The sequence below is a fragment of the Sinohyriopsis cumingii genome, chromosome 2, assembly GCF_028554795.1.
Source record: "Sinohyriopsis cumingii isolate HCF-2022 chromosome 2, ASM2855479v2, whole genome shotgun sequence".
Lineage (NCBI taxonomy): Eukaryota > Metazoa > Mollusca > Bivalvia > Unionida > Unionidae > Sinohyriopsis > Sinohyriopsis cumingii.
In genome coordinates this window covers 153,719,406-153,744,468 of record NC_142962.1, presented here as the reverse complement: position 1 = coordinate 153,744,468, position 25,063 = coordinate 153,719,406, and the positions used below count along the sequence as shown (strand labels likewise).

Below are 25,063 nucleotides of genomic sequence, written 5' to 3'. Positions count from 1 at the left end.
CGGTCGGTTCCTATCAAACTCACCCCCTTCTGGTTACCATTTCAACGCCGTAATCACTTGTGTCACCACGGCTGTCTCAGCAGTTGTTTGTCTCAGTCTAATACGTCATATGGATCAGAATGTAGATCCTAGGTAACAATGTTGTTACGACTCTGAAATTAAGTAGCAGAAATGAGCAAAGATTAATAATTGAAACTGTCCATATTGTGATTTTTTTCACAAACTTTTGCAACAAGCCTAATTGTGTGTCTATTTACAGGGCTTGCCGGGTCCAAAGGGATTAAAAGGGGAACAGGTAGGTGTACGAGTTTATATTTTACATGGATTCCATTTGATTTTACCAAAACAATCACTTTCTGGTATATGCTATTGTGAGAATAATAATAATGAAAATAATTACAGGAAGGAATGTGAATTTTAAAAACAAACGGTAATGTTGTACAAATCTACTGCTGCTTTTCTATCTGAGACTTTTTTCTGCATTAAACGTCATTTATGTAATGTAGACAATTAATATAATCAATATAGTTAGCCATAAGCCAGTTATTTATGTATTTAAAAGTATTGATTGAACTTATGTCAAGAAGTGTAATGAACGAAGGCATGATTGATGCTGTTTGGAAAATTATGACAAGGAGACGCAAAAAGCACCCCAAAGATTGTTCGTCTGATTGAGCAAAGATAGTAACTTATTGTTTAGAAATAAAATGTCAGGTATAGTGACCATATGGTAGTAGCTTGTTCTCACCTTAAGATGATCTAGTGACACATGAGTTATGTATATAAATATAATTTTAAATTTAGGTATGTAGAAAATTAAAAAAGAAAAAAAGACGTGAAATGTCTTATATATATATATATATATATATATATATATATATATATATATATATATATATATATATATATATATATATATATATATATATATATATATATCTGATGAAAACACTGAAATATTTCATAATATATTAATAATATATTATACTACGGAGTTTACCTTTTAGGGAGAGGCTGGAGGCAAGGGTGAGAAGGGTGAGCCTGGACTTCCGGGATACGACGGACTTACAGGGTCAAAGGTTTGATAGCCTATTAGTATAAGAGTCGGTTCGAACCTTTTTAGTTGCGAAACAAATTGCAATGTCGTTTTCCAAATGATAGACACAGCTACTTAACATTTGACACAGCTACTTAACATTTGAGATATACAAGCACACAAATGAAGTATACATAATTTCAGCTCCCTGGTTTAACTCAAATATTCATCTGACAGCATTCAGTTTCTCGGTTATTTTATTTAATGCATGACACATACATTTAGCGCCATTATGTAGACTCAAGGTCATGGAAGTTTCTAAAGTTTTGCGAATCTGCCTGAATAAAAATAAGCTTCTTTCTGTCACTGATGTTTTAAGCTTTTTAATATAAACTAAATTTCCATAGTCACAATTATATGGCCATAAACAAAGTAACAGAAAGAAGCAAAATCAACAAATTGTGTAACATTTAACAAATAATTCAATTATCAAAGTTATAAATGGAAACTTGAGAGGAACTTACAGTATGATGAAGTGAATCCAAAATAATCCTGAAAGAGTTATATTGATGTCCAGATGAATTGAAAAGTTCCGTAAAAACTTCAGAACCCGAAATGTTCTGGTCCGCCAAGAATTGTGACATTGTCAAAATTGTTTTGACACATACATTTAGCGCCATTATGTAGACTCAAGGTCATGGAAGTTTCTAAAGTTTTGCGAATCTGCCTGAATAAAAGATAAGCTTCTTTCTGTCACTGATGTTTTAAGCTTTTTAATATAAACTAAATTTCCATAGTCACAATTATATGGCCATAAACAAAGTAACAGAAAGAAGCATAATCAACAAGTTGTGTAACATTTAACAAATAATTCAATTATCAAAGTTATAAATGGAAACTTGAGAGGAACTTACAGTATGATGAAGTGAATCCAAAATAATCCTGAAAGAGTTATATTGATGTCCAGATGAATTGAAAAGTTCCGTAAAAACTTCAGAACCCGAAATGTTCTGGTCCGCCAAGAATTGTGACATTGTCAAAATTGTTTTGTCCATAACTCCTTTGAATAATTGACAATATATCCATAATAATTGTATATTGCAGTAAATGAACACTTTCTATTTCCAATGAATTGTCCAAACAAGTGTTTTTCTCTCCAGTAATATATAAGCACAACATAAAACACATCTGTAGACTTGATGTTACAACAGGAACAAAAGAAATAAAATTGGCTCTAAAATAGGAATGAATCTGATTGCTCAATTTTCTCCTTATATACACCTTCTATTGCAAATATATTTCGGAACTTACCCAAAAGTGACAGATCATACTACTCAATAAATATTTCGAAATACCTATGCATGTAACCTAGCGCATCCAATGGGATATTATTTAATTCTTCTAGAACCTTGCAAACCCACCAGCAAATGAGAAATTACCCCAAATTCGTCAACAATTTTTATTTTTAAGAATATTATTCGTAATGGTCAACACATGCGTAAACATCTATTGATAGATCCTATGTAATATTAATATTCCTGAAAAAGGCCGTAGTCGCTTAGGCAAATTCTAACTAAAGATAATCACTACAATTTAAAGCTATGAGTAAATATTACGAAAATTAGATAAAATCATGTACCAGGAGTTAAAAATATAGATACCCATAACACATAATGATATTCTTTCACATCCCATATATGTTTCTAAATCGGCGTTCAAATGAAGGAAATGTAAGGTTTATGTTTGATTTAACTTTCCTGGAATTATTCATGATAGTCAAGTATGAACCCCAGCTTACTTCCTTACTAAGTTTGTGTCTACCAGTCTGCCTTCAAAGATTTTAAGGGATTTTAAGGGAGTTCTGGTATCTAGCGATCTCATTAGTTTGCTTTGGGAACAGCAACAATGAGCTATCCAGGTAGTAATGAAATAACGTGACATTATATGGTGAATGATTGAATACTATCCCAAGAAACACCGGTCATGAAATTGTACCCAGTGTTGGAATGTTATACGTGAACACAATCTTAAAGCATAAAATAAACATATGTCATGCATCTACTGCAAAACAATAGTAGCATTGTCTTTTTGGGGTTAGTCAATAGTACTATTTTCTTTATTTGGGTTAGTCATTGGTAACATTGTTTCTGTTTGGGTTAGATTTAGGTACTATTCTTCTGTTTAAACCTCATGCATATACCAATTTCTTATAACATGGTGTTGGTCATTAATTTATTTTAGCATGGTGTTGGTCATTAATTTATTATAATATGGTGTTGGTCATGATATGATGTTATAAGTTATTACTTTACCTTTTTTGCATTTTATACACGTGCAGAAAGGTGTAGGATATATTGTTGTGACGTTAGTCTGTCTGTCCTTCCGTCTTCTGTCAAATATCTTTTTGCGTTTCCGTCCATTAACTTTAGTATTACACTCTACCTTTACCAAACTTTCTACTTGGAAACGTCTGAATTCAAGGATAGTGTGTGTGAAAGAAGAAGCTTTCATTAGTTCTACATTAGAGACATTGGCTAAACTTTCTTGATTACGTGCGTTTAGATAAAGGAAAGAAGCTTGATAACGTGGTTTTGTGAAAATATCTATAGTCAATGTCACTGTGGCTGAAAATTTTAAGAGAAGAGTTTCTGCACAAAAACAATCAATTATCAACTTTCGCCAAAGCTTGTGGATGACTCACACTTTATTGTTTAGGGGTAAATATGTCAAAGTTCAAGGTCACTTTGCCTGAAGGAAAAAAACAACTTATTTTCGCATAATAATTGCAGTTTTAGACCCGTACTCTGACCAACTTTGTGATGGATTTGCACTTTAGGTCAAAAAGATGCCTGTTGATTTTGGAGTTACAACGTAAAAAAGTCGAGTTGTTGTTATTCAAAGGGTTTTGAATATTAACACAAGTGCTATAATAAGTACCTTGACCAAACTTTGTGGACAGCTTGCACTAATTGTAAGAAAGAAATCGATTGATCTTGGGGTCAAAAGGTGAAATGTCAAGATCACGATTGGTCTAATAATAAAGCTGCATAGTAAATTTAGTTGAAGACCGCATGCATTGAGCATGATTCAATGGCATTGACAGACGTTGTTCAGTAAGCTGCAGATTCAACAGTGTTCTACTGGAGGTTTCATGGATACCTATAAAACACGGTGCAGACATATACTGTTCACAGTAGTGTTGTCATAACTAAGTTGTGGTCTCGACCGCAAAGTTGTAAAGTTTCCTGGACCATGATCTGAAACTCGAGACTATCCTTATGATATCAAACTTTATATCATGTATATCGCTGAAACGTCCTTTATAATTTCTTAACCATTCTTCCATTTTCGAAGATATTTTAGAAATTCCATATCAGTTTTCAAATATTTTAGACTTCGTGTTGAGTTCTGTTTTAACCATTATGTCATTTCCGGTTCCGAAGGTCAACTAAGACCATACGCGTATGCATAGAAGGTTCGAAATGTACGATGGACCCTCGTATTTCCTATAATATGTAGATGAACTATTAATGACTGCAAAGTATAGGTAAAAAACATAAATGAAAATGCATCGTTGTAATATATATTTTGTATTATTTGACACAGTAAATTGAATTTATAAGCCTTCGAAATAAGTGAAGTCGATACTTTGTATCATGACACAAAAAGCTTCTCTCTTATAATGAAGGGTGACGTTTAAAAATTTCTTCCCAGAAATTGAGGAAAATAAATCATCTGACTAGCCCTAACGCCATGACGATGAAATGTTAGAATGTTTTTCATGGTGTTGCGTTGGTGGTGGTGGTGAGATGGGGAGGAATCTCTACTCTCGTCAAATAATTTAGTTCTCGATTTATTTTAGTTCTTCATTTGTAGCAAATACCTAATTATATAATGTGATTGGATCACGTAGTATGGATCGCTTCTATCGACTTTTATTTCTACCTACAATGGAAACCATGAAGGAACCAAAGTCGTGTTATGTACCTGTTGTGTCCCCCAGTGTTAAACGCATTTTGGCAACGTTCTTCAGAAGCATGCAGTTGGAAAAAAATTACCTTATGTACCTACCTCATCTAATACTTTTTGTTACGTCCAGATAGGATCCAAGAGATCGATACGTTTAGATAATGGGGACGAAGGATTCGGGGAGGTGGTGTCATTAAAGGTATAGCAATAAATATTTCTCTCTCTCTCTCTCTCTCTCTCTCTCTCTCTCATTAGATTCTTCACGGGAAAGCTGTTCACGACAGTACTAGACGGAACTTAACGCAATTCTTGAAGAATCTAAATAATGTTTGTCAATTAACAGTTGATTAATTGTTCATTTTATATCCGAATTAATTCAATTACCAAATTCTGAATGTCTTTTGGTATAGTCCTTTTATGGTCACACACACCTGTATCATAGCTTTGCATTATCTCATATATTCCACTTGTATCATCACTTTGCAATATCTCATGTATTCGACCTGTATCGTCGCTTGACCAAATGTCATACCCTCGACCTTTATCGTCACTTTGTCATAGCTCATGCTTTCCACCTGTATGATCACTTTGCAATATCTCATGTATTCGATCTGTATCATCACTTGACCAAATATCATACCCTCAACATTTATCGTCACTTTGCAATATCTCATGTATTCGACCTGTATCATCACTTGACCAGATATCATACCCTCGACATGTATCGTCACTTTGTCATATCTCATGTATTCGACCTGTATCATCACTTGACCAAATATCATACCCTCGACCTTTATCGTCACTTTGTCATATCTCATGCTTTCCACCTGTATCATCTCTTTGTTGTTGTCGTTTTTGTTGTTGTTTGGGTTTAGTGCCATTTTTCAGCAGACGAAAGGCTACATATGACGGCTAGTGAAACAGTCGAAGGAAGAACCCTGGGAAGAATGGCCAGACCACGGGAAGCTACTGGTGAATTGTCTTACATACCCACATTGATAATCACAGTCTCGAACCCACGCGGACAGAGGTGGGATGGCAGTGATCGGTAAAGGCGAGATGTTTAGACCACTTGGCGACCCAGGGCACCATAATCAATTTGCCATATATCACGACTTCCACCTATTTAATCACTTTGCCTTATCTCATGTCTTTCACCAGCATCATCACTTTACCATATTTCATACCTTTCACCTTTGTCATCTCCTTGCCATATCTCGAAAGTCGAAAAATCCCACTTTATTATTAATATATTCCAATGTATATTATTTTAACTTCAATTCACCTAATGTGCATACGTTATGGGCAGTTTCCCCTTTATTTAATTAACATATTTAGTTAACGTCTTTGCCACTAACACTTTTTCAATACATGATATTGAATTCGATTACAGGGATCAACGTACGAAGTAATAACAATAAAGGTATGTCAAAGACGATGTTATGACCTTCTAGATGCATGATATGTTTATTGCACTGTGTATGAATTTATGTCAGATGCCTTTGTGCTTGTGCTCTGGTAACCGAAGATAGAAAGCACCCTGGGGTGTCTCAGTATATCAGTGGTTGGCGTCACGGACTCCTAATCAGTAGGTTACGGGTTGGAATCTTCCCCTCACAAGCCTGGGTCTTCTGATGTAGCGTATTACTGGAAAAGGAAGTATACTCCCATTGCCTTGACACTAAATAGACTTTAATAAATATGTTCGATTCATTAAACAGCAATTATCAGTCAGTGAGTCAATGAAATTTACTCTAAGTGGGGAGGGAATGTACGACTGAATGTATATCATTTTGTGTTATCAAATAAAAACACAACAGACATGCTGTTCTATTATTTACCGCAGATCAAGTCAGATAACTTGTTGTATCGCAAAGTTTGTTCTTTTGGTCCGTATGTATGAAATTCACATTATGATGTAGACAAACTTGAAGAACGAATTTTATGATGCTGTTAAAATCAAGATGTATTTGTCTTTCAATTCCTACTTTTTAGAAAATGTTATCTCGCATACAACATACTTCGGGCAGATAATAGCATTACCTAATTGAGAGCCAATTTTATATTCTGAAATGAGGAAAACGTTAACATTATAAAGAAATGCACAAACACATTGTTGATATATATATATGTGTGTGTGTGTGTGTGTGTGTCCTGCTAGGCCTCTTTCTGTTTTCTAAAATGAACAAATTCGCAATGCGCATTTGTGAGTTGCACATACTGAAAATTTGTTTCATTTTGATGGTGTGAGCATTATCTTCCACTCTAAAAGCCATAATTACACTTTCCTGCTCGCCAAAATATAGACACTGTACTATGCCATGAAATACCAAAATCGAATCTGGAGTGGGAACAGCCCCAGATGGAAACCGTTCACAGTCGCAAAACCCTTTTGTTTTTGTTGTTATTACAGCACGTGATTTTGCATGTTTAAGCTTTAAAATTCCACGCATGTCCAATTGTACGTTTGTAATGCATGTTTAATTCAGGGAGACAGGGGACCGCCAGGACTTCCAGCTGGTCTGGGACCAGAATATGAAGTTGAAATCGTCAAATTAAAGGTATCCATATATTCTCATGTTACTGTTACCATTCAGTCCCTAAAAATCTATCGATATTTTTATTACCATTCAGTCCTTAAAAGTCCATATATATTTTTATTCTAATATTACCTAAATGCCATAGACAGGCCTAAATGGGACTATATTTTTCTTCAGTAAGTACAATCGTTACCGGAGTATGCACATTTTTCTAAAAAGTATGGTTGTTATGGAAACTGAAAAGGCAAGTACACCAGCACCAACATGGCCGTCCAATCAAACGTTTGTAAGTGTAATTCCAATTTTGAAAATTATACTAGATTGTTAAGATTTGATCATGGGAGTCTTACATATTATAGAAACAGATAGGTCTAAGTTCCAAATTTAATAGTTAATTTGTAGACAACAATTTAACGACCTTGCAGCATGGCAGACATACTGAATTTGAAACCTTATCGTCAAGCGTTTGTTGTCCAGTCGGGCTCTCACTCTCAGACAACTGGTTGCCCACCTTTACGTTTTCATTGCCCATGGCCACTGAGTAATGGCCCTTTTCTATCTCTTCATTAATAATTACTAAATGTTTATTTTGTAATTCATCATTGTAACATAAACACAGTTTACACAAGACAGCCATTCTGTAATGTATATTCTGGACATAATCTATGCTACAGGATTTGATGAAACTGCCTGTAATTTAGCACAACGAGCATGAAAACATTTCTTCCACCTATATTTAATTTATCTTGGTCATTTCTGCAGAAAGACGACATAAGACGTATAATTCACTGTAACGTCCCTTAATGTCAATGTTTCGCTAGTACTGGAGCTAAACTGGAATTATGTCAAATTCGTCCAAATTCCAATAAAGATAAAAAGTGAATGTTAAAATATGTTCAGAAAATTAACTCCCCAAGCTCAGATTTAACTCGTACATAAAATATATCTATAGTAAGGGTATGCAGGCTTATATCAACAATATCTCAGACGAGTCAGGTAAAGGCATTCATTCGGAAAGCCTCTTCTTTATCCGAACGTAATCTGCTATGTGTTTCATGAAATTTGTTTCGATTCTGGTCAGATCCCAGTTTTATCTGTATAAATCTTGAAGTTAAGTCAGGGTTCAATATATTTCATTAGTCAATATTAAGCCAGGCTTGAAATTTCAACCATTTAGATCGCTGGATTCTGAACTTTAAAGTCCAGGCTTATGTTATGTTGGCCAGACCAGGATACGCATACCACTGATAACTCTGACAACCTTGTAAATGTTTCATTAAACAATCGGGTAAATCACAAGACATAAGTAGAACCTTTGTAAGTCGTAAACCCAATATACGATATACACCGCCGAGTCCTGTATGTTTGTTGGTGTTTTTGAGTTTCTTTTACAATTTACGTAATTTATTTTGATATTATTTCACATCTTTTTCACACACAAACACACACACACACACGTATACATGTGTGTGTGTGTGAGTGTGTGTGTGTGTGTGTGTGTGTGTGTTGTAGTCCCAGAAAACCCTACGATATTGTGATTGAAAAAAAAAGTTCGATGTGTAATTCGATATTTACGATGTATTCTTAAACTCTTGGCCACGTCTGGCCGTGTCTTCGATACAAAACCTATTTGTATCCACCGAATTGTAACGGTCACGAGGAAGCCTCAATTACAAAAGGCAATAAGATGACAGGACGAACTTAATTTTTCACGTGGTAGTTTGTATTATTTAGTATATGCTTCTAGTTTTGTTTCATTTGGAAATCATTTGTCAGTCGTTAATAATGCAGTGCAATGTGTGTGAGCATGCATCTAGCAAAACACTTCATTGAACTAGGCGAATACTTTATTATTTTCATCTACATTGTTGTATCAACGAAAGTTCGGCCGTAAACATATATATTTTTTATTCTCATTTTCTCATTTTTAAATATTTTTATAGCAAAGTCTTTATTTAGTTGTTATTCAGGCACCAAATATGCATCATTTCCAAACCCCCGTTTACAAAGGAATGCGTAAGAAATTTAGATGCAGTGGATGTAGAAAAATTACACAGGAAACATTTTAAAGAAGAAAAAACTCTTGCTGATAACTGACTCAATGACCAGCATGTATGTTTTTTTCTTACATTGCATTTTCATGACACTGCATGCTTTTGTACATCGATTGTTTGGCATGCGAGATACGTCACTACTGAGTATTTCTTCTGTACATCGATTGTTTTGCATGCGAGATACGTCATTAATATTTCTTTGGTACGTAGATTACCATACCAACGTATGTTCTTTCTCGGTTCAGAACTGTGTCTTGAATTTTACTCCAAATTTTGTTCATCACTGTTTATATACATTCACTCAAACACTCATTCAGAATCCATCTTTGAGATTATAGGGCCAATAAACTTTGTATGACATTCAAAGTAACGTATTGTTGTTGTTGTTGTTGTGGGGTTTAACGCCATTTTTCAGCACACGATAGGCTATACATAGCGGCCAGTATTAATGGTGGAGGAAGAACCCGGGAAAACCCCGGAAAGAACCACCGACCCTCGAGAAGCTACTGGCAAGCTTTCTCACATACCCACATTGGCTGAATCTTAGACTCGAACCAACGCAGACAGAGGTGAGATGGCAGTGATCCGTAACGAAGAGCGCTTTAGACCACTCGGCCACTCGGGGCCTCCAACGTATTGTAATTATGTCATAGGGGCAGCTATAATATAAGAGATTGAGTTGTTTTTAAACATTACTACACTGTGCCTATTCGAAATCTTTGAAATTTAGCACATGCAGTATTGAAATTTATTATCATAAATGATCATAGTAATATCTGATTAAACAAAAGCATTCCTGTTACGTATGGTAAATCAGTGCGCCTATTTTCAATCCATGAGTCAAGTATGAATGTATAAAAATTTTAAAAATCAGCTGAGGACATTTATAAAATTTAGTACGTTTAACTGCAGATGAATTACTATTTTAAAAAATTCTGATTTAGGGAGAGCCTGGAGAACCGGGACCACCTGGACCCTCGGGACCAAAAGGGGAACCTGGCCTACCGGGATTTGATGGCATTCAAGGTCCACAAGGACCCCCAGGAGAACCGGTATGTTATTCTTACGTCATTGTATCTTGTGTCAAGTGCTTTGTAAGCCAGGTTGGCCCATGCAAACTGCCTGCTCGCAGTCAGTCCACCAAATGGCGTTCGTGTCCATCGGATCAAGCATCCTTTTGAAGACATTTTTTTAGTTGTTAATCTGACTGGTTTTAATGTTTACGTTTCCGTAGTATCAAAGACAAGTTAAATATAGTCGGTGATGATGGATGGATACGATTAATATTATATTGTACGTACATGAATTTGATAAGTATAATAATAGTAATGGTGTTTTTAAAAAGACATTTATAACGTCAGAAGTTTCGTTTTGAATTAATTTCGTTTCCTGTAACTTCCATGGCTTATTAATAGACAACTTGGTCACTTTGATCAAATATCGACGCATAAGATTAGTTTGTAGTCAGATTGTAATGTTTTTGCCCGCGTTCAATAATCACATTGGTACATTATGAGTTGGGACCGAGAGATTTGGATATCTGCATATTGCAATAGTATATTAGGTCTAAAAATTCAAAACGAACAAGTGTATGCCGACAAAAAGCTATATATGTGTGTGCTAAACATAATGAATTAATTTTTTAGGGTCAAGCTGGCCCGCAAGGACCGCCGGTAAGTTTTTTTAAATCAACCTTTAATGCTACAATTATTTTATAATTTATCTGCGCTCCTATTCTCTATTTTATTGACCGGTCTGAAAAAGAATTGACACTCAATAGCGGATAAGTTTTGGAAACGGATGTTGCTTTCAATGAAATAATTCCTTCAACAAAAAGAAAATGAAAACGAAAATGTTACTGGAAGAGAACATGTGGACAAAATTAGTGGAGGGCTTTTAGACTGTTTGATACTAAGAAATGGATATTACAGATATTTCCAATTTGCTCCTGTTAAATTTGAAAAGAATGCATTTATCTGCATGACTGTTGCAATGGAATGACGCTTACATATATTTCTGATGAAAACACATACATATGTGCTCATTAGTGCTTTGTCGTTTAATATTTTGTGCCTACAACCAGATTTTCCCTAGCATGTGCTGACGTACAACTGTTATATTTTGCTCTAAAATGGAATTAGAAAAAAGATTTATTTTCTTTCTCTCTTTCTTCTTTTTCTTCTCTTCTTTCTTTTGTTTTCTTTCTTTCTTTCTTTCTTTCTTTCTTTCTTTCTTTCTTTACGTAAACAAAAAGACCATCATACAAAAATAATTTCCGTCTCGTACCGAAATCCTTGCTTGTTGAGTGGTACATATATATTTAATCTATGTAGTATTCTAAAAATTATTTTGGGACTTCACAGCAGCAGTAAATCAATGACTAATTACGTCACAGGACCTTCACTCAGACACGAGCTATTTCTGAAATGTAGCATTTACAATGTTCAAGACACGAAGTGAATACAATGTGAGATCTAATCAAGTTATTGTAAGTCCCATGTTAGCAATTTGAATATAATGGAAACCTTGGTCTGAATAAAATAATTGGAGCTGACTGATCCATTGGTTGTCACAGTAAATACGGAACGCGTGACGCATTCGTCCATTTTAAATCACTCTATGCAGGAAAGTGGACGATGGAACCATCCAGCAAAGCTACATATTCTTGTAAATCAAGAAAATCCATAATTCTATCGATTGACTTCCTGCGCTCATTTTAGAGTGTAATTAAAATACCGGAAAATTCAATTTACATCAGTCGAGTAACAAATGTTAACTTAAAATAGATAAATGTGACCATCTTCGTTGATCCTTAGTTTCTTAGCCTCTAACGTGTAAAGCATCAATATGATGCCGATTGATGGTTTGAGAAGTAATTAAACAAAATCTTATGAAGAGGAATATAAGAAAAAACTATTAACCTGCAAGAAAACCCAAAACCTGCTGCACTCTTGTCACATCTAAAAATAATTTTACACATTTTTTTAAATGTACCAATTAAAGTTAACTTAAACTCTTGGATTGTACCGTTTTAATATTGCATTATTTTTAATGCAGCATGGTTTTATATCTTTTTCCCGTCTGAGTTGAGGGTCATAAAATATGAAAACAATACGAAATCACGCTTCTTTAAGGCGAGTGTCTGGTTTATTTTGATTGATTTGTTTTAAAATGTATTTTGTAACATGGTTGATATGTCTTTTATTTTGATAAACCCATATTATATATTTTCAGATTGCACCGTAAAATAACGCCTCATGATGTCATAAATAACCCTGTTCAGTCATATAAATCGAATACAAATTGTCCGAAGCATGTGATTTAAAAGCATTCACTACAGCTTGTGTGGTTTTTGTCATTTGATAATGAAATATCAGATTTGTGCCGATTTCAAAGGAAATTTTCTATTTTGATTCAATAATTGTGATTTTTTGCACGACAAGGTTTGTAAAAGATAAGAATTATTCAAATCGTTCCATACTTTTAATTTGACGTAAGTGTCACATCGGATTCTCTATAAAGACTCACATGCCCAAAATTGATTTGATTAATATGGTTTTAAAATATGTAATAATTAATGTCATCAGGATGCGTGTTCCTTGTTAAGACATATCGTGGTTGTATGAAACAAAATATTGTATCAAAAATATTATTGCTAAGAAATATTAGTTTTTTCACTTTGTTTGGGACGATCGGAAACAAATTCTGTAACATAGGCATTTTTTTCTAGGGCCGGGATGGAATGCCGGGAGAACCGGTGAGTACCGTGAAATGATGCACGTCTTTTTGTAGTCAGCATCTTCGTATCGACTGAGTGCAGAAGTGAAAATAGGAAACACACATGTGCACAGCTAAATTATATACGAATCTGTCCGTCTATATATATATATATATATATATATATATATATATATATATATATATATATATATATATATATATATATATATATATATATATATATATATATGTTACTTAATGACATGCATTTTTCCAAATTCGCTGCAATTTTTGTTTGTTTTTTGTTTTTAAACAAGTTACTGCGATCAATAACTTGTTTAAAAAACGTACTTAATCTATTATCATCTGGTTAACGACTGCTGTATTAAATATTTTGATGATTCTGCACATATTTACACTAGCAGTTGTATAGCCTTCTCTCCAAACTTTCAACTATAAAAATTGCATATATGATATTTTGTAATGCATACATTGCATACGTAATGCTTTGTAATGCATGCATAATGTTTTGTAATACATACATAATGTTTTGTAATGCATACATAATGTTTTGTAATGCATACATAATGCTTTGTAATGCATACATAATGTTTTGTAATGCATACAATGCATACATAATGCTTTGTAATGCATGCATAATGTTTTGTAATGCATACATAATGTTATGAATGCATACATAATGTTTAGAATGCATGTATCATATTTTGCAATGCACGCATAATGTTTTATAATGTATGCATAATGTTTTGTAATGGTCTTATTCGATGTTAACTAAAACCAAAATGATTTACGTCATGACTTTATTGATTCAACGTAAAATAGTCGTGCTGATTAACAGTTGTTGTTGTTGTGGGGTTTAACGCCATTTTTCAGCACACGATAGGCTATGCATGGCGGCCAGTATTAATGATGGTGGAAGAACCCGGAAAAACCCCGGGAATAACCACCGACCCACGAGAAGTTACTGGCAAGCTTTCTCACATACCCGCATTGGCCGAATCCTAGACTCGAATCAACCCAGACAGAGGTGAGATGGCAGTGATCTGTAACGGAGAGCGCTTTAGACCACTCGGTACCCCGCTGATTAACAGCATGTCACATATCAGATACTCTAGAGAGTGGCTTTGATTGGTCTAAAACGTTTACGATAGAAATAATTGGGTGTTGGGTGGAGTTGTTTGGTTCATACTCATCACTTACTTCAGTCCATACATATATTAATGTGGACATGTTTTTGAATCCGTTAATAATTGAAATGCCCTGTTGTTGACCACACATTTTGATACAGATTGATAAATTTGTTCAACTAGTCCAGTAACCATGATATTTAGTACGAATAATTTTGCATAAATATCTGTATAAGTAAGAAATAGGAGACAGCTTGAGAGTTCTATCGTTCTAAAATTTTTGCATCTAGCCTATCGAGCAAGGGTACAACATTGAAAATAAAAATTAAAAATATCAAGCGCAGCATGATTTGGTACATTAGCATGTGTAAAGGGATATGATAAAGCTTAGATGGAGAATCAAAATGTAAAATGTTTGTTTTCCTTTTGTTGGTTTAAAAACACCTTTAACATATTATTAACCATATATTTCCGAGGAAATGGGAATAAAGTGCCTTTCCCAAGGACACATTGAGACAGCCGACCCGGACTGCCTGGTCAGATATCAAATCCACGACCTACTGATTACGAATCCGAAGCTTTGCCAACTGAGCTACTGCAGCGTTCACAACTCTAACATTCATTAGCACCAACCTACTCGTGCACGGATATGACATTCGATAACTCAAAACGACTATAATAAAAAAGTAAATAAAATAAGCGCACCAGCAGAGTAAATTCTGTTTCGCTTACGCCCACATCAGTAGGGATACCACAAGTCAAAATCGAAATCGAAACGTTTCATAACAGCTTACTATTTTGGCACCAATATACTCGTGCAATATGATAAACCGCGAATAAAAATAAATTATTACTAGCACAGCAAGTATAAACTAATGGTTTGAATTTTATACAGCTCACCATATCTTTGGTATGATCACAAGCACATTGCATGTCGCCTTTAGTGATGACCCATATTTATAAATAGATTTGATGAATATTTTACCAGTCAAGATTCCTCACCATTATAGTTCATTTATTCATAAATATGTTAATATAAACATAAATATAATGTATATTCTATTATTTACTAATCCAACAATATTAGGACATCAAGTTAAATAGAATATATGAACATATATTTTCCACATTGTTGATTTCTCACTTATGTTGTCAGATAAATCAAAAAAATTACATAATAAAAGAATTTGTCCAAGAAATTAGTATACAGTGTAGACTATTTTGACTACAGAGTTATCTTCCTTATACGGTGTAAATTGCCTCCCTCTAGCAATAAAACTGAACGCTGTACTCTGTTTAAGCCTTATTACCTATTGCAGGGAGAGAGAAACAGTCAACGATTTGAAGTGCAATATTGTACAATTGAATATGAATAAATTTCTTATGAGAGTCATTATTCTATTGCATCTTGTACAAAACTGAGATAACTGTAAATTAATTTTTTCGCTGTGTTCTTTTCTCTTATCAGCGCAGTATATACTTTTCATGTTCGCAATCATTTCAAACAAATGCAAATACTATTGATCTCTTTCTTCTCTCTGTCAATCATTCATACATGCCTAATAGCTAAATATAGATTTAATATGTTTCATCTAAAAGAGAAGTTAAATAAATAGAAAATTACTGGACCAGTACTCAAATTAAGCAATCTGATGTTTCTGAGGGTATTGCAAATAGGAACACGCAGCCTAAGCATATGCTAGCTAGACAATTTAGGCGAGTGCCATATTTTATGCCTACCAATTGCTGAAATGGTATCCTATGACGCGTGGTAATGACATTTACTGTGGGGTTGTTGTTTTTTGTTTGTTTGTTCTTACACATTCAGAGTACAAAATTTCAGAAATATATTATTGGTATTCTTTGATTTGAAACAGTACACTATAGAATACATACACAACTAGTTGTTTGACTCCGAATTGCATCACATGTTACCGCGTACTGTGGTTGGATAATGTTATTTGAGTCTGAATTGAATCACATGTTACCGCGTACTGTGGTTGGAGAAAGTTCTGTCAGCTGGAAACCGGTTTATGTTCATATTCGTCTGTGAACAGTGAATATATTAACTTTGTTACGTGTTTAGGCTCTTACAAAACGTAACAGAAAAGAGTGAAGACAGCAAGCTTTGTAAAATTTACAAATAATTTATTTCCCTAGAAAAACAAGGTAAAAATGAGAAAAAGAACTTACGGTTTTACGAATCAATTCCAAAATTAATCCAAGAATTAAAAAATATAAGTTCTATTATTAAAAAGTCCTAAAAGAATATAAGTTCGGGTCCCGATGAAATCCAAAATTGAAGGCGATGACGTCTGTTGCAACCTTCAAAGTGCTGTTGTGTCAATAGTTCCTTGTTGAATCACAGAAAAAAGTAATCCAGTTTTGAATTCCGAATAAATTTCAGTGAATGTCTTTGTCCAAGAATTCTGTATGAGCAGTTATATATGTCCAGGGGAAAGAATCATTTGTATTCCATAAAATAAAATTTCAACTCAAACTGGTCACAATAAAACACCTTTACGTGTCAATGGTTTAGAGCCTGAATGCCCAAATTATATCCAGAGAACTGTTATACACTAATTTAAGACGCAAAACAGATTCCCGTATGAGGGTCACATGGTCACCCTTCCAGAATAGCATAGAAACTTTATACGTGGCCTTATCTGAAATCAGTGGTTCTTACTCTGGGAAAGAATAAAAAAAGGTTGTTTTCCAGAACTGCAACTGTTTCTGATCAAGGTCAGGAACTAGGTCAGCATTAGATACAATGCCTCTATAAAGTTGTTTCAAAAATAAAAATAAAAATCAGTCAGAACTGAACTCTATTCCAGACAATATCAAATCCAATAAACAAAGTTACCACATAGTAGCATGTAATGGAATAAAATAATTAAAACTAACAAACAAGCAATTAAATTAAATCAAAAATTAAATCAAATATACATAACAACTTTCGTCACTTAACATTTAAACCACGCTTATATTTTGTGTGGATTCCATTTTACATGTATACTGTCCGTTCACCACCCCACACACTCGCTATCAACTCAGAAATATCCTTAGTTTCACTTGTTTTTGTTGTCATTCTTGTTCTTGTCTTGCGGTTTTGTGCCATTTTTCATATCATGATATGCTATTACATGATATAACGAGCCCCTGTGGAAGCACTTTGGTCGTATTCAGACAGATGAGAACATTTTTCTCCGATTCCTTTTCGTGACTCCAGTCGAAAAATGGCCGCAAAAATGTTCATAGTGAAAGCAAAAAATTCTAGAAGGCCGGGTTAAAAAAGTTTTACCACGATCGTTGCGATCGTGGGAAAACTCTGTATAAAACATAGATGACTTGCATTCAATTTTTAAACATAGGAATTCTTTCTTTATCTCTCTCTCTATCTCTTTCTCTCTCTCTCTCTCTCTCTCTCTCTCTCTCTCTCTCTCTCTCTCTCTCTTATATGTGGAATAACATTTATGCTATCGCTCACCGTGTTCTTATTGTTTATTAGTGATTTGATAACAGCTATGCTTTTGAATCTTCCTATCTTCACAGACAAATATGTAAATTATTATTATTATCACATAACCGGAAAACTTTTTCCAGAGTGTGTGCAGTTTCATATTCTTGATATGACAACATGACACTTTATGTCATTCTGATTGGCTCTAATTAGCACATGAAATTCTTGTGCAGTATTTTCTTTACTTATTAGTTGCTAGTTGCTAATAAGTAAAGAAAATACTGCACAAGAATTTCATGTGCTTATTAGAGCCAATCAGAATGACATAAAGTGTCATGTTGTCATATCAAGAATATGAAACTGCACACACTCTGGAAAAGTTTTCCGGTTATGTGATAATAATAATAATTTACATATTTGTCTGTGAAGATAGGAAGATTCAAAAGCATAGCTGTTATCAAATCACTAATAAACAATAAGAACACGGTGAGCGATAGCATAAATGTTATTCTACATATAAGAGAGAGAGAGAGCGAGAAAGAGATAGAGAGAAAGATAAAGAAAGAATTCCTATGTTTAAGAATTGAATGCAAGTCTGTATATTTTTAATATATTCTCACAGTCTAAAGCAGTCAAGATTATGATGCGCAGAGCGAACAGTTATTTAAAACTCGTAAGCGGAATTTGCGCTGGTGATAGTGCAGAATGTACGCTTGAAGAGAATGACAACTTTAGATATATAAACAATTGTATCAGTACATTGTATTCACTGTTTCCCTTCACGAGTGGGTTGATGTAAGAATATATCTGGTGCGGTTGAATTCATCATTCGTATTGTCATATTCCTGACTGCTATCTGTATAAGCAACTATGCATGTCATTTTAAGGCTTAAATGTATTTTACAGAATTGAGCCATCGCCACAATATGAACCTAGAGTCAAAGATTTAGACGAAAGTTGATTGACGTCGATTATGCATGTAATTTCTAAATGTCTAAATGTAACGCATCAGACATGTATTAAGGATGCTAGCTTGTGTAGAAACAATGGTTCCTAAAGACGTCATAATTGTATTATCTTATCATCGTTATGGTGTCATTTGGTATGTTACCTCAGTGTACCATAGCGCTATGAACACTGGAAGAGACTGGAGGAGAGTGTGATTGCGACTTCTGTCCTGCATTGAATAATGTAAACAAAACTGTCCTTACGATAATAAAAATAACAATTTTGTTTAAGAAAACGATACGGTGAACTAAAATTTCTCTTGAACAATAGCAAGCTGATGCATATCTAAGCTTCTGAGTTCTGATGCGATCTCAGTGAATGTGTTGAAAAGAGAGAGAGAAAATTAACATAGCAATGTAGTTTTCTCAATGCATTTCATAGGAGGAATCTTCAATTATCAATCAGTGCGTATTTCATATCTTTTAAGTACTCATTCATATATAAAATATAGTTTAGTGACCAGGTAAGGTTTTCTATACTTGTATATTATGGACCTTTCCGGAAAGATATTAAAAACACTTTAATGCGGCAAAATACATGCAAGTAATAATTGTCTTGTTAACACTAGTTGTTCTTATTGTTATTTTAATTAATTGCAATCCTCATAATATGAAGTGTCCATTTTTCAAAAATTTAAACGCTTCGACATTTTGCTAGCTTTCATCCTTAAGATCTGTTTCAAAACATTTGGTCCCTATTCTTGAGTAATTGTACACTTCCATCGACTTTATAGGGTGAACCCGGTGTTCCTGGGGTACCAGGATTGCACACAGGTATAGGAGGATCAGGGGTAAACGAGAACTACCCCGCTGGGTTTCTTTTGGGTCCTCCTGGCCCTGCTGGGCCAAGAGGTCCGAGAGGACCAAGGGGCAAAGAGGTTTGTTAATGCGAGTATTGAATAGCTCAATAAAACTTGAGATCTAACTTATGATAACGATTTTTTCTTCTTCAAGCCAATTTGTTGCAGTCACGATATTGCTAGAGCAGAAACTACTTATGACTCTGTGAAAACTGGAAATAGTGAACCTTATTTCATCTTGCATCTCTAAGAAGACTCATTGTTGTCTTTTTCACACTGTAATTGCGTTCATGTCATGCTTGAATCTGTGGTCTTTTGCACCTGTAATACTCATATGATACAAGTCATTTCAAAGATACCGACGCAGTCATGTAGTTCTACAAAATCCACTTTGGATGAAAAGTAAGTAACTGACTGCAGCAAATAGGAGCTGTCTGTTTAGCAATACAGTGTGACTGCAGCAAATTACACAATGAAACTCGTTTATATAAATGCATTTATGTCATTCCTTTATACATAATCGGTTCAACTCTAGTCACACACTAATTCCAAAAAGAAGCGGGGATGTCGCCTCGAAGTTCTTCCTCGAAAGGAACACAAGGAACGTCGTAAACAATCAAAAGCAGTCACAACTGAATATGTAGAGGATGTTCAGGAGGAGGAGAAACAAGATCCGCCGACAGATCCTCCTCCTACGGAAATGGAAGATACTGGTAATGTACACGCAGGTCTTATTCAGCGGAGAAGACGAAACGAAAACAAAAACCCATGCAAATATCAAGGCAGTATCTCTCCAAGCCGAAAGAGATATAAGAGACATGGAATTGGTTATGATGTTCACAAGGTATTGTGGAACACGCCCATAATCTTCCTTGTGTAGTTTAATTATTGTAATTTGCTGCAGTCACCTTACTCAATCTGGTGTAAGAATAAATGCATAATTGCTCCTTCTAAAATTATTCAAATTAATTTATACATCCGATGCTTGTGATCGTTTGACAAGTTTCCGAAAAGGGAATACATGTTCAATAGATATGTAAGGCAAAATTTTGTTGGTTTTATCTTCCTTTTCAGTCTGAAAGACAAAATTACACCAATTAGTTAGAATTGTTAGTTGAAATAATGACATTATAGGCGGTTTGCATTTTTCCTTCACCAAACTAAACTAACCTGTTTCTTGTCTCTCCATCATACTAATAAAACATTATTAAATTTATTCCAGACACATCTCCTTCATATTTATAAGTGTGGCTTTTTTACATGTCCAACTGGTATGTGAGGCATAAGTTATGCACGTGCTTTAAAGTGAAGGTATAAATATATATATATATATATATATATATATATATATATATATATATATATATATATATATATATATATATATATATATATATATATATATATATATACACGCGTCGGGTAATTCTGCGCAACGATACGTCATTTCTGTAAACATTAGATCACGTGTTATTTTGGGTCAAAACTCTATCAATAACGATCGGACTTTAATTTTAAAAAAGTGATATTCATAAGGTGTACAAAAATGTCCCACATCTCGACTCGAAATACACATGAAAATGTGATTTCTAAATGTCAACATGAAGACCCACTCCATGAACTCCTTGAACCGGTAACCCAGAAAATCCGATTTACTATGTATCCTTTAGAATCATACAATAAATACATTATATAAAAGATGGAAATGTATACTTTAAAACAATACTGCATTTTAATCCAAGTTTCCAATTTTGCACGAAGTTGTCCCTAACATACAGAATCGTGTGCTACTCCGCTAGAACGGGATTCTCAAGAAATTCCCTGGAGTATAATCTGTTTCTAAATTCTTTAGTAAGATTTCCCCATAAGCAAGACGTTGTAAACACATTATATACTATCCATTATTGTTTCTCTTCCACATAATTGCTTATTTTTTTATAAAATGTTGAACTTTACTATTTGTTTTTTTTTTGTTTTTTTTTTGCAAGATCTGTTTAGTTTGCTTAATATCTCTTGCAATTTATTCGCATTGTTACGTTGATTTTTTTAAATTAGCTATAAATCTGACCTAATTACTCGACTGAACTGCTGATAGAAACAGTCCAAAGTAATATATTTCATTTCTATAACCCGATGGTTAAAAATCACTTCTTTTCAAAGCTGTGCGCAGAATAGGCCGATATATCGCGAGTCATGAAAACAAGGGAGTGGTATCCCGTGTGTCAAAAATTAATATTATTTTGAGCAGAATATTCTGCTGACAATTGCTTCTTTTCAAATAGCAAGCATTGCATTATTTTATATTCGTCAATCGGTCGAATTCGGTATGCGGTTCGCTTCAATATTGGAGACAGAAACCTTACGTGAGCAGAAATGTCCGACAGCATTGTATGTATGTATGTATGTATATATGTGTGTGTGTGTGTGTGTGTGTGTGTGTATTACTAACAGTTAATACTGCTATATTTATATTATTCAGGATACTACCCCATATGCATATATTTTGCTCAAAACACTTTCTAGCTTTTTCTTATGGTAGAAACTGCATGTAAATTTACTTTTTTGTCACAAATTCGATACAAGCTTAAAAACGTTAATAGTTCTTCTTTAATTTTTCAACAAAAATAAAATGTCTCTTTTCAGGTCAAAATGGTCTTAGACAGCCATACCTAACTTGCATTTTTTATTTCAGGTGTGATTTATTATATCATTGCATGTTCCATAGACTGATATTTGTCACTTTTACAGAGTCGTTTTCAGGCACAAAAGTCATCCATATCTTACGTAATATGAAATCAACCCCCTCAGGTAAGTCATATAGTCTATCAACATATTTCACTGGCAAACTGAAAGCATTCTTTATTTAGGGGCCTCCAGGTGAGATAGGGCTTCCGGGAAACCCCGGTCCAGAGGGTATTCAGGGATCAAAAGGAGAAAAGGGAGAAAGAGGACCAAGAGGGAAAAAGGGAAAGCGTGGTAAGAAGGTAAAGGAATTAAAATAATTGAAATGTTATTTTTTATTAAACAAGATGGTTTTTGAGCATGAAGCATGACGGCGATATGATTTTGTGTCCATATTTGCATGCATTGTAGCTACGGCACGGTATCATCGCATGTTATTTTTGTTGTTTTTATATGAGCTTTTTCCATAGACTAGTTTTGCACATAAGGCATATTGGTGTTTCTCTTTAAAACGTTTTCTCTTTTCTTCTTTTGTGTAACAAGACGAAATAGAAAAACATATCACAAATCACACATGTTATGAGAAATGAATTTGTTATGGAATTCCAAAATAATCAATAGATATTATTTTTCTCGCTTTCTTCAAAGTAGTAGATATCTTATCAGGAATTCCTTTCTTTTTTGTGTTACATATCAACTAAGTCTCTTGCAATGTCATTTTACACATGGACCTTCGCAATGTCATTTTACACATGGACCTTCGCAATGTCATTTTACACATTTACATTCGCAATGTCATTTTACACATGGATATTCGCCAAAAAGAATAGTTCTTATAACCTTTTGTGCAAACACAGATAGCTACCTTCATCTTAAGCAAGATGTTGCAGCAAAAAAAAAAAGCGGAGTGAAAGAGTTTTTAATTACTAAAGAAATTCCATGGATATGACAGATGCACGTTCCTTTACGAAAGATTAGAAATTATGGATATCGATGTAAATTAGCCATGTAAGCCTGAATAATTAAGGTGACCATTGACTATAGTACGAAATATAGAATTTTGTCACGTGATTGTATGAAGGACTATGTTGACTGTAACTTTAATGCATATTCGTACATACATTTCTTTTTTGAAATCACATCTTTGTAGTTTCTAATATAAAAAGGTGACAAATGTCTCGTGCAACTTGTCTTCGGAAAACTTGTTTCTACCTATAATATCATCTTCTGTACTGACCTTTCAAACCAGCAGTGTATACGTGGACCAATTTTTTCATGTGAATTATAACATTGCAATTAAAGTTGATATTCTTGTCAGCAAAGATTTCAAGAATTATGTCTGTTGATGGATATTTTAACAAAGACGTAATTGCAATAAAATACAATAATTCATATTGATCTGCCATTAATTATTGATTAATAATTATTGATTTGACCATATTCCAAAACTATCAAGTTCCTGCTCCATTTCTTTAATATGAAATTTTCATCACCCATGCATATAGTTGCATGTCTGATTCTGGATTGTAATGCAAAGCTAACACATGCACTCAGTCAATGATGGTAACATCGTTGTATCATAGTCACAGTTATTATCAAAATTTTCTTTAAGCAGATAATTTTATATATTTTGTTTAAATCTTAAGTTCTTCAAATTTACATTGTACTCTGACGTCTACATTTGCAATATTTCTGCGCAAGATTATATTTCAGTCTCTAACCCATTTAAAGTTTTGTTTTCTCTATTTATAACCTTTCACATGACTGGATCTCAAAATAGGGATTTCCAAAAAACGACCAACTGCATCGCACATGCATGCAAATTTCTAAAGTTTGTGTTACTTGCAAGTGTATTAAACAAGAACAAATGGACGAATTTGTTAAAATACATTGTGTCTTTAATATTTCGCAAGTTCAAAAATGAAATTTATATACATTTACGACAAACCTGCAAAACGCTCTGACATTTTATTACAAAGATTGTGAATATTACCTCCATCTGCAAACATCATTATTCTCGTTCTATTAAAAGCGTGATTTTAAACCTACTTAACCTAGTCCTTGATACAAAAAAAAATGCAAGATGTAAATCCTAATATTTCATTGGATTGTAAGTTCAGTTTATAATATAATTTTAAAATACGCCTGATCTGAATGCACACCTAGATTTTCGAGTAGTAATGAGTCTCGTGATAGTCTCGTTGAACGACACTATGCGTATATTAGTTTCATATGACTTTTATGCAACATAGATAACACGTGAATCAACATTTGTTTAGTTTGTGGATGCCAAAAGCGTTCTAGTTTTAGATATAGATAACATGTGAATCAACATTTGTTTAGTTTGTGGATGCCAAAAGCGTTCTAGTTTTAGATATGGATAACATGTGAATCAACATGTTTAGTTTGTGGATGCCAAAAGCGTTCTAGTTTTAGATATAGATAACATGTGAATCAACATTTTTTTAGTTTGTGGATGCCAAAAGCGTTCCAGTTTTAGATATTGTTTTTGCTTATGCAAGAATGATATAGGGATTAGCAAGGCCAATTAATTTTTATCAAATAAAGCTTCAACTGAAAAACATAAATTCATATTTAATGTAGGCACCAAACATTGAGATAACAAGACATTGGTTAGTTTGATATA

At 33.9% G+C, this 25,063-nt stretch overlaps 1 protein-coding gene across 10 annotated transcripts in view; it reads left to right on the top strand.

Annotated features, from left to right (window-relative positions):
- The window catches only part of LOC149806135 (uncharacterized), a 248,749-nt gene that overhangs the window by 178,307 nt on the left and 45,379 nt on the right, over positions 1–25,063 (top strand). For 6 of the 10 annotated variants that reach the window (XM_089951031.1, XM_089951030.1, XM_089951033.1 and 3 more), the window contains 8 exons: positions 260–295; positions 1,008–1,079; positions 5,136–5,204; positions 6,399–6,428; positions 10,544–10,651; positions 11,246–11,272; positions 13,330–13,356; positions 22,602–22,718. In XM_089951031.1, coding sequence (XP_089807157.1) covers positions 260–295; positions 1,008–1,079; positions 5,136–5,204; positions 6,399–6,428; positions 10,544–10,651; positions 11,246–11,272; positions 13,330–13,356; positions 22,602–22,718 — 486 coding nt within the window. Of the gene's footprint in view, positions 1–259; positions 296–1,007; positions 1,080–5,135; positions 5,205–6,398; positions 6,429–7,494; positions 7,567–10,543; positions 10,652–11,245; positions 11,273–13,329; positions 13,357–20,269; positions 20,579–22,601; positions 22,719–25,063 lie in introns of all 10 variants that reach the window. The other 4 variants (XM_089951036.1, XM_089951034.1, XM_089951028.1 and 1 more) reach the window with 3 other exon arrangements.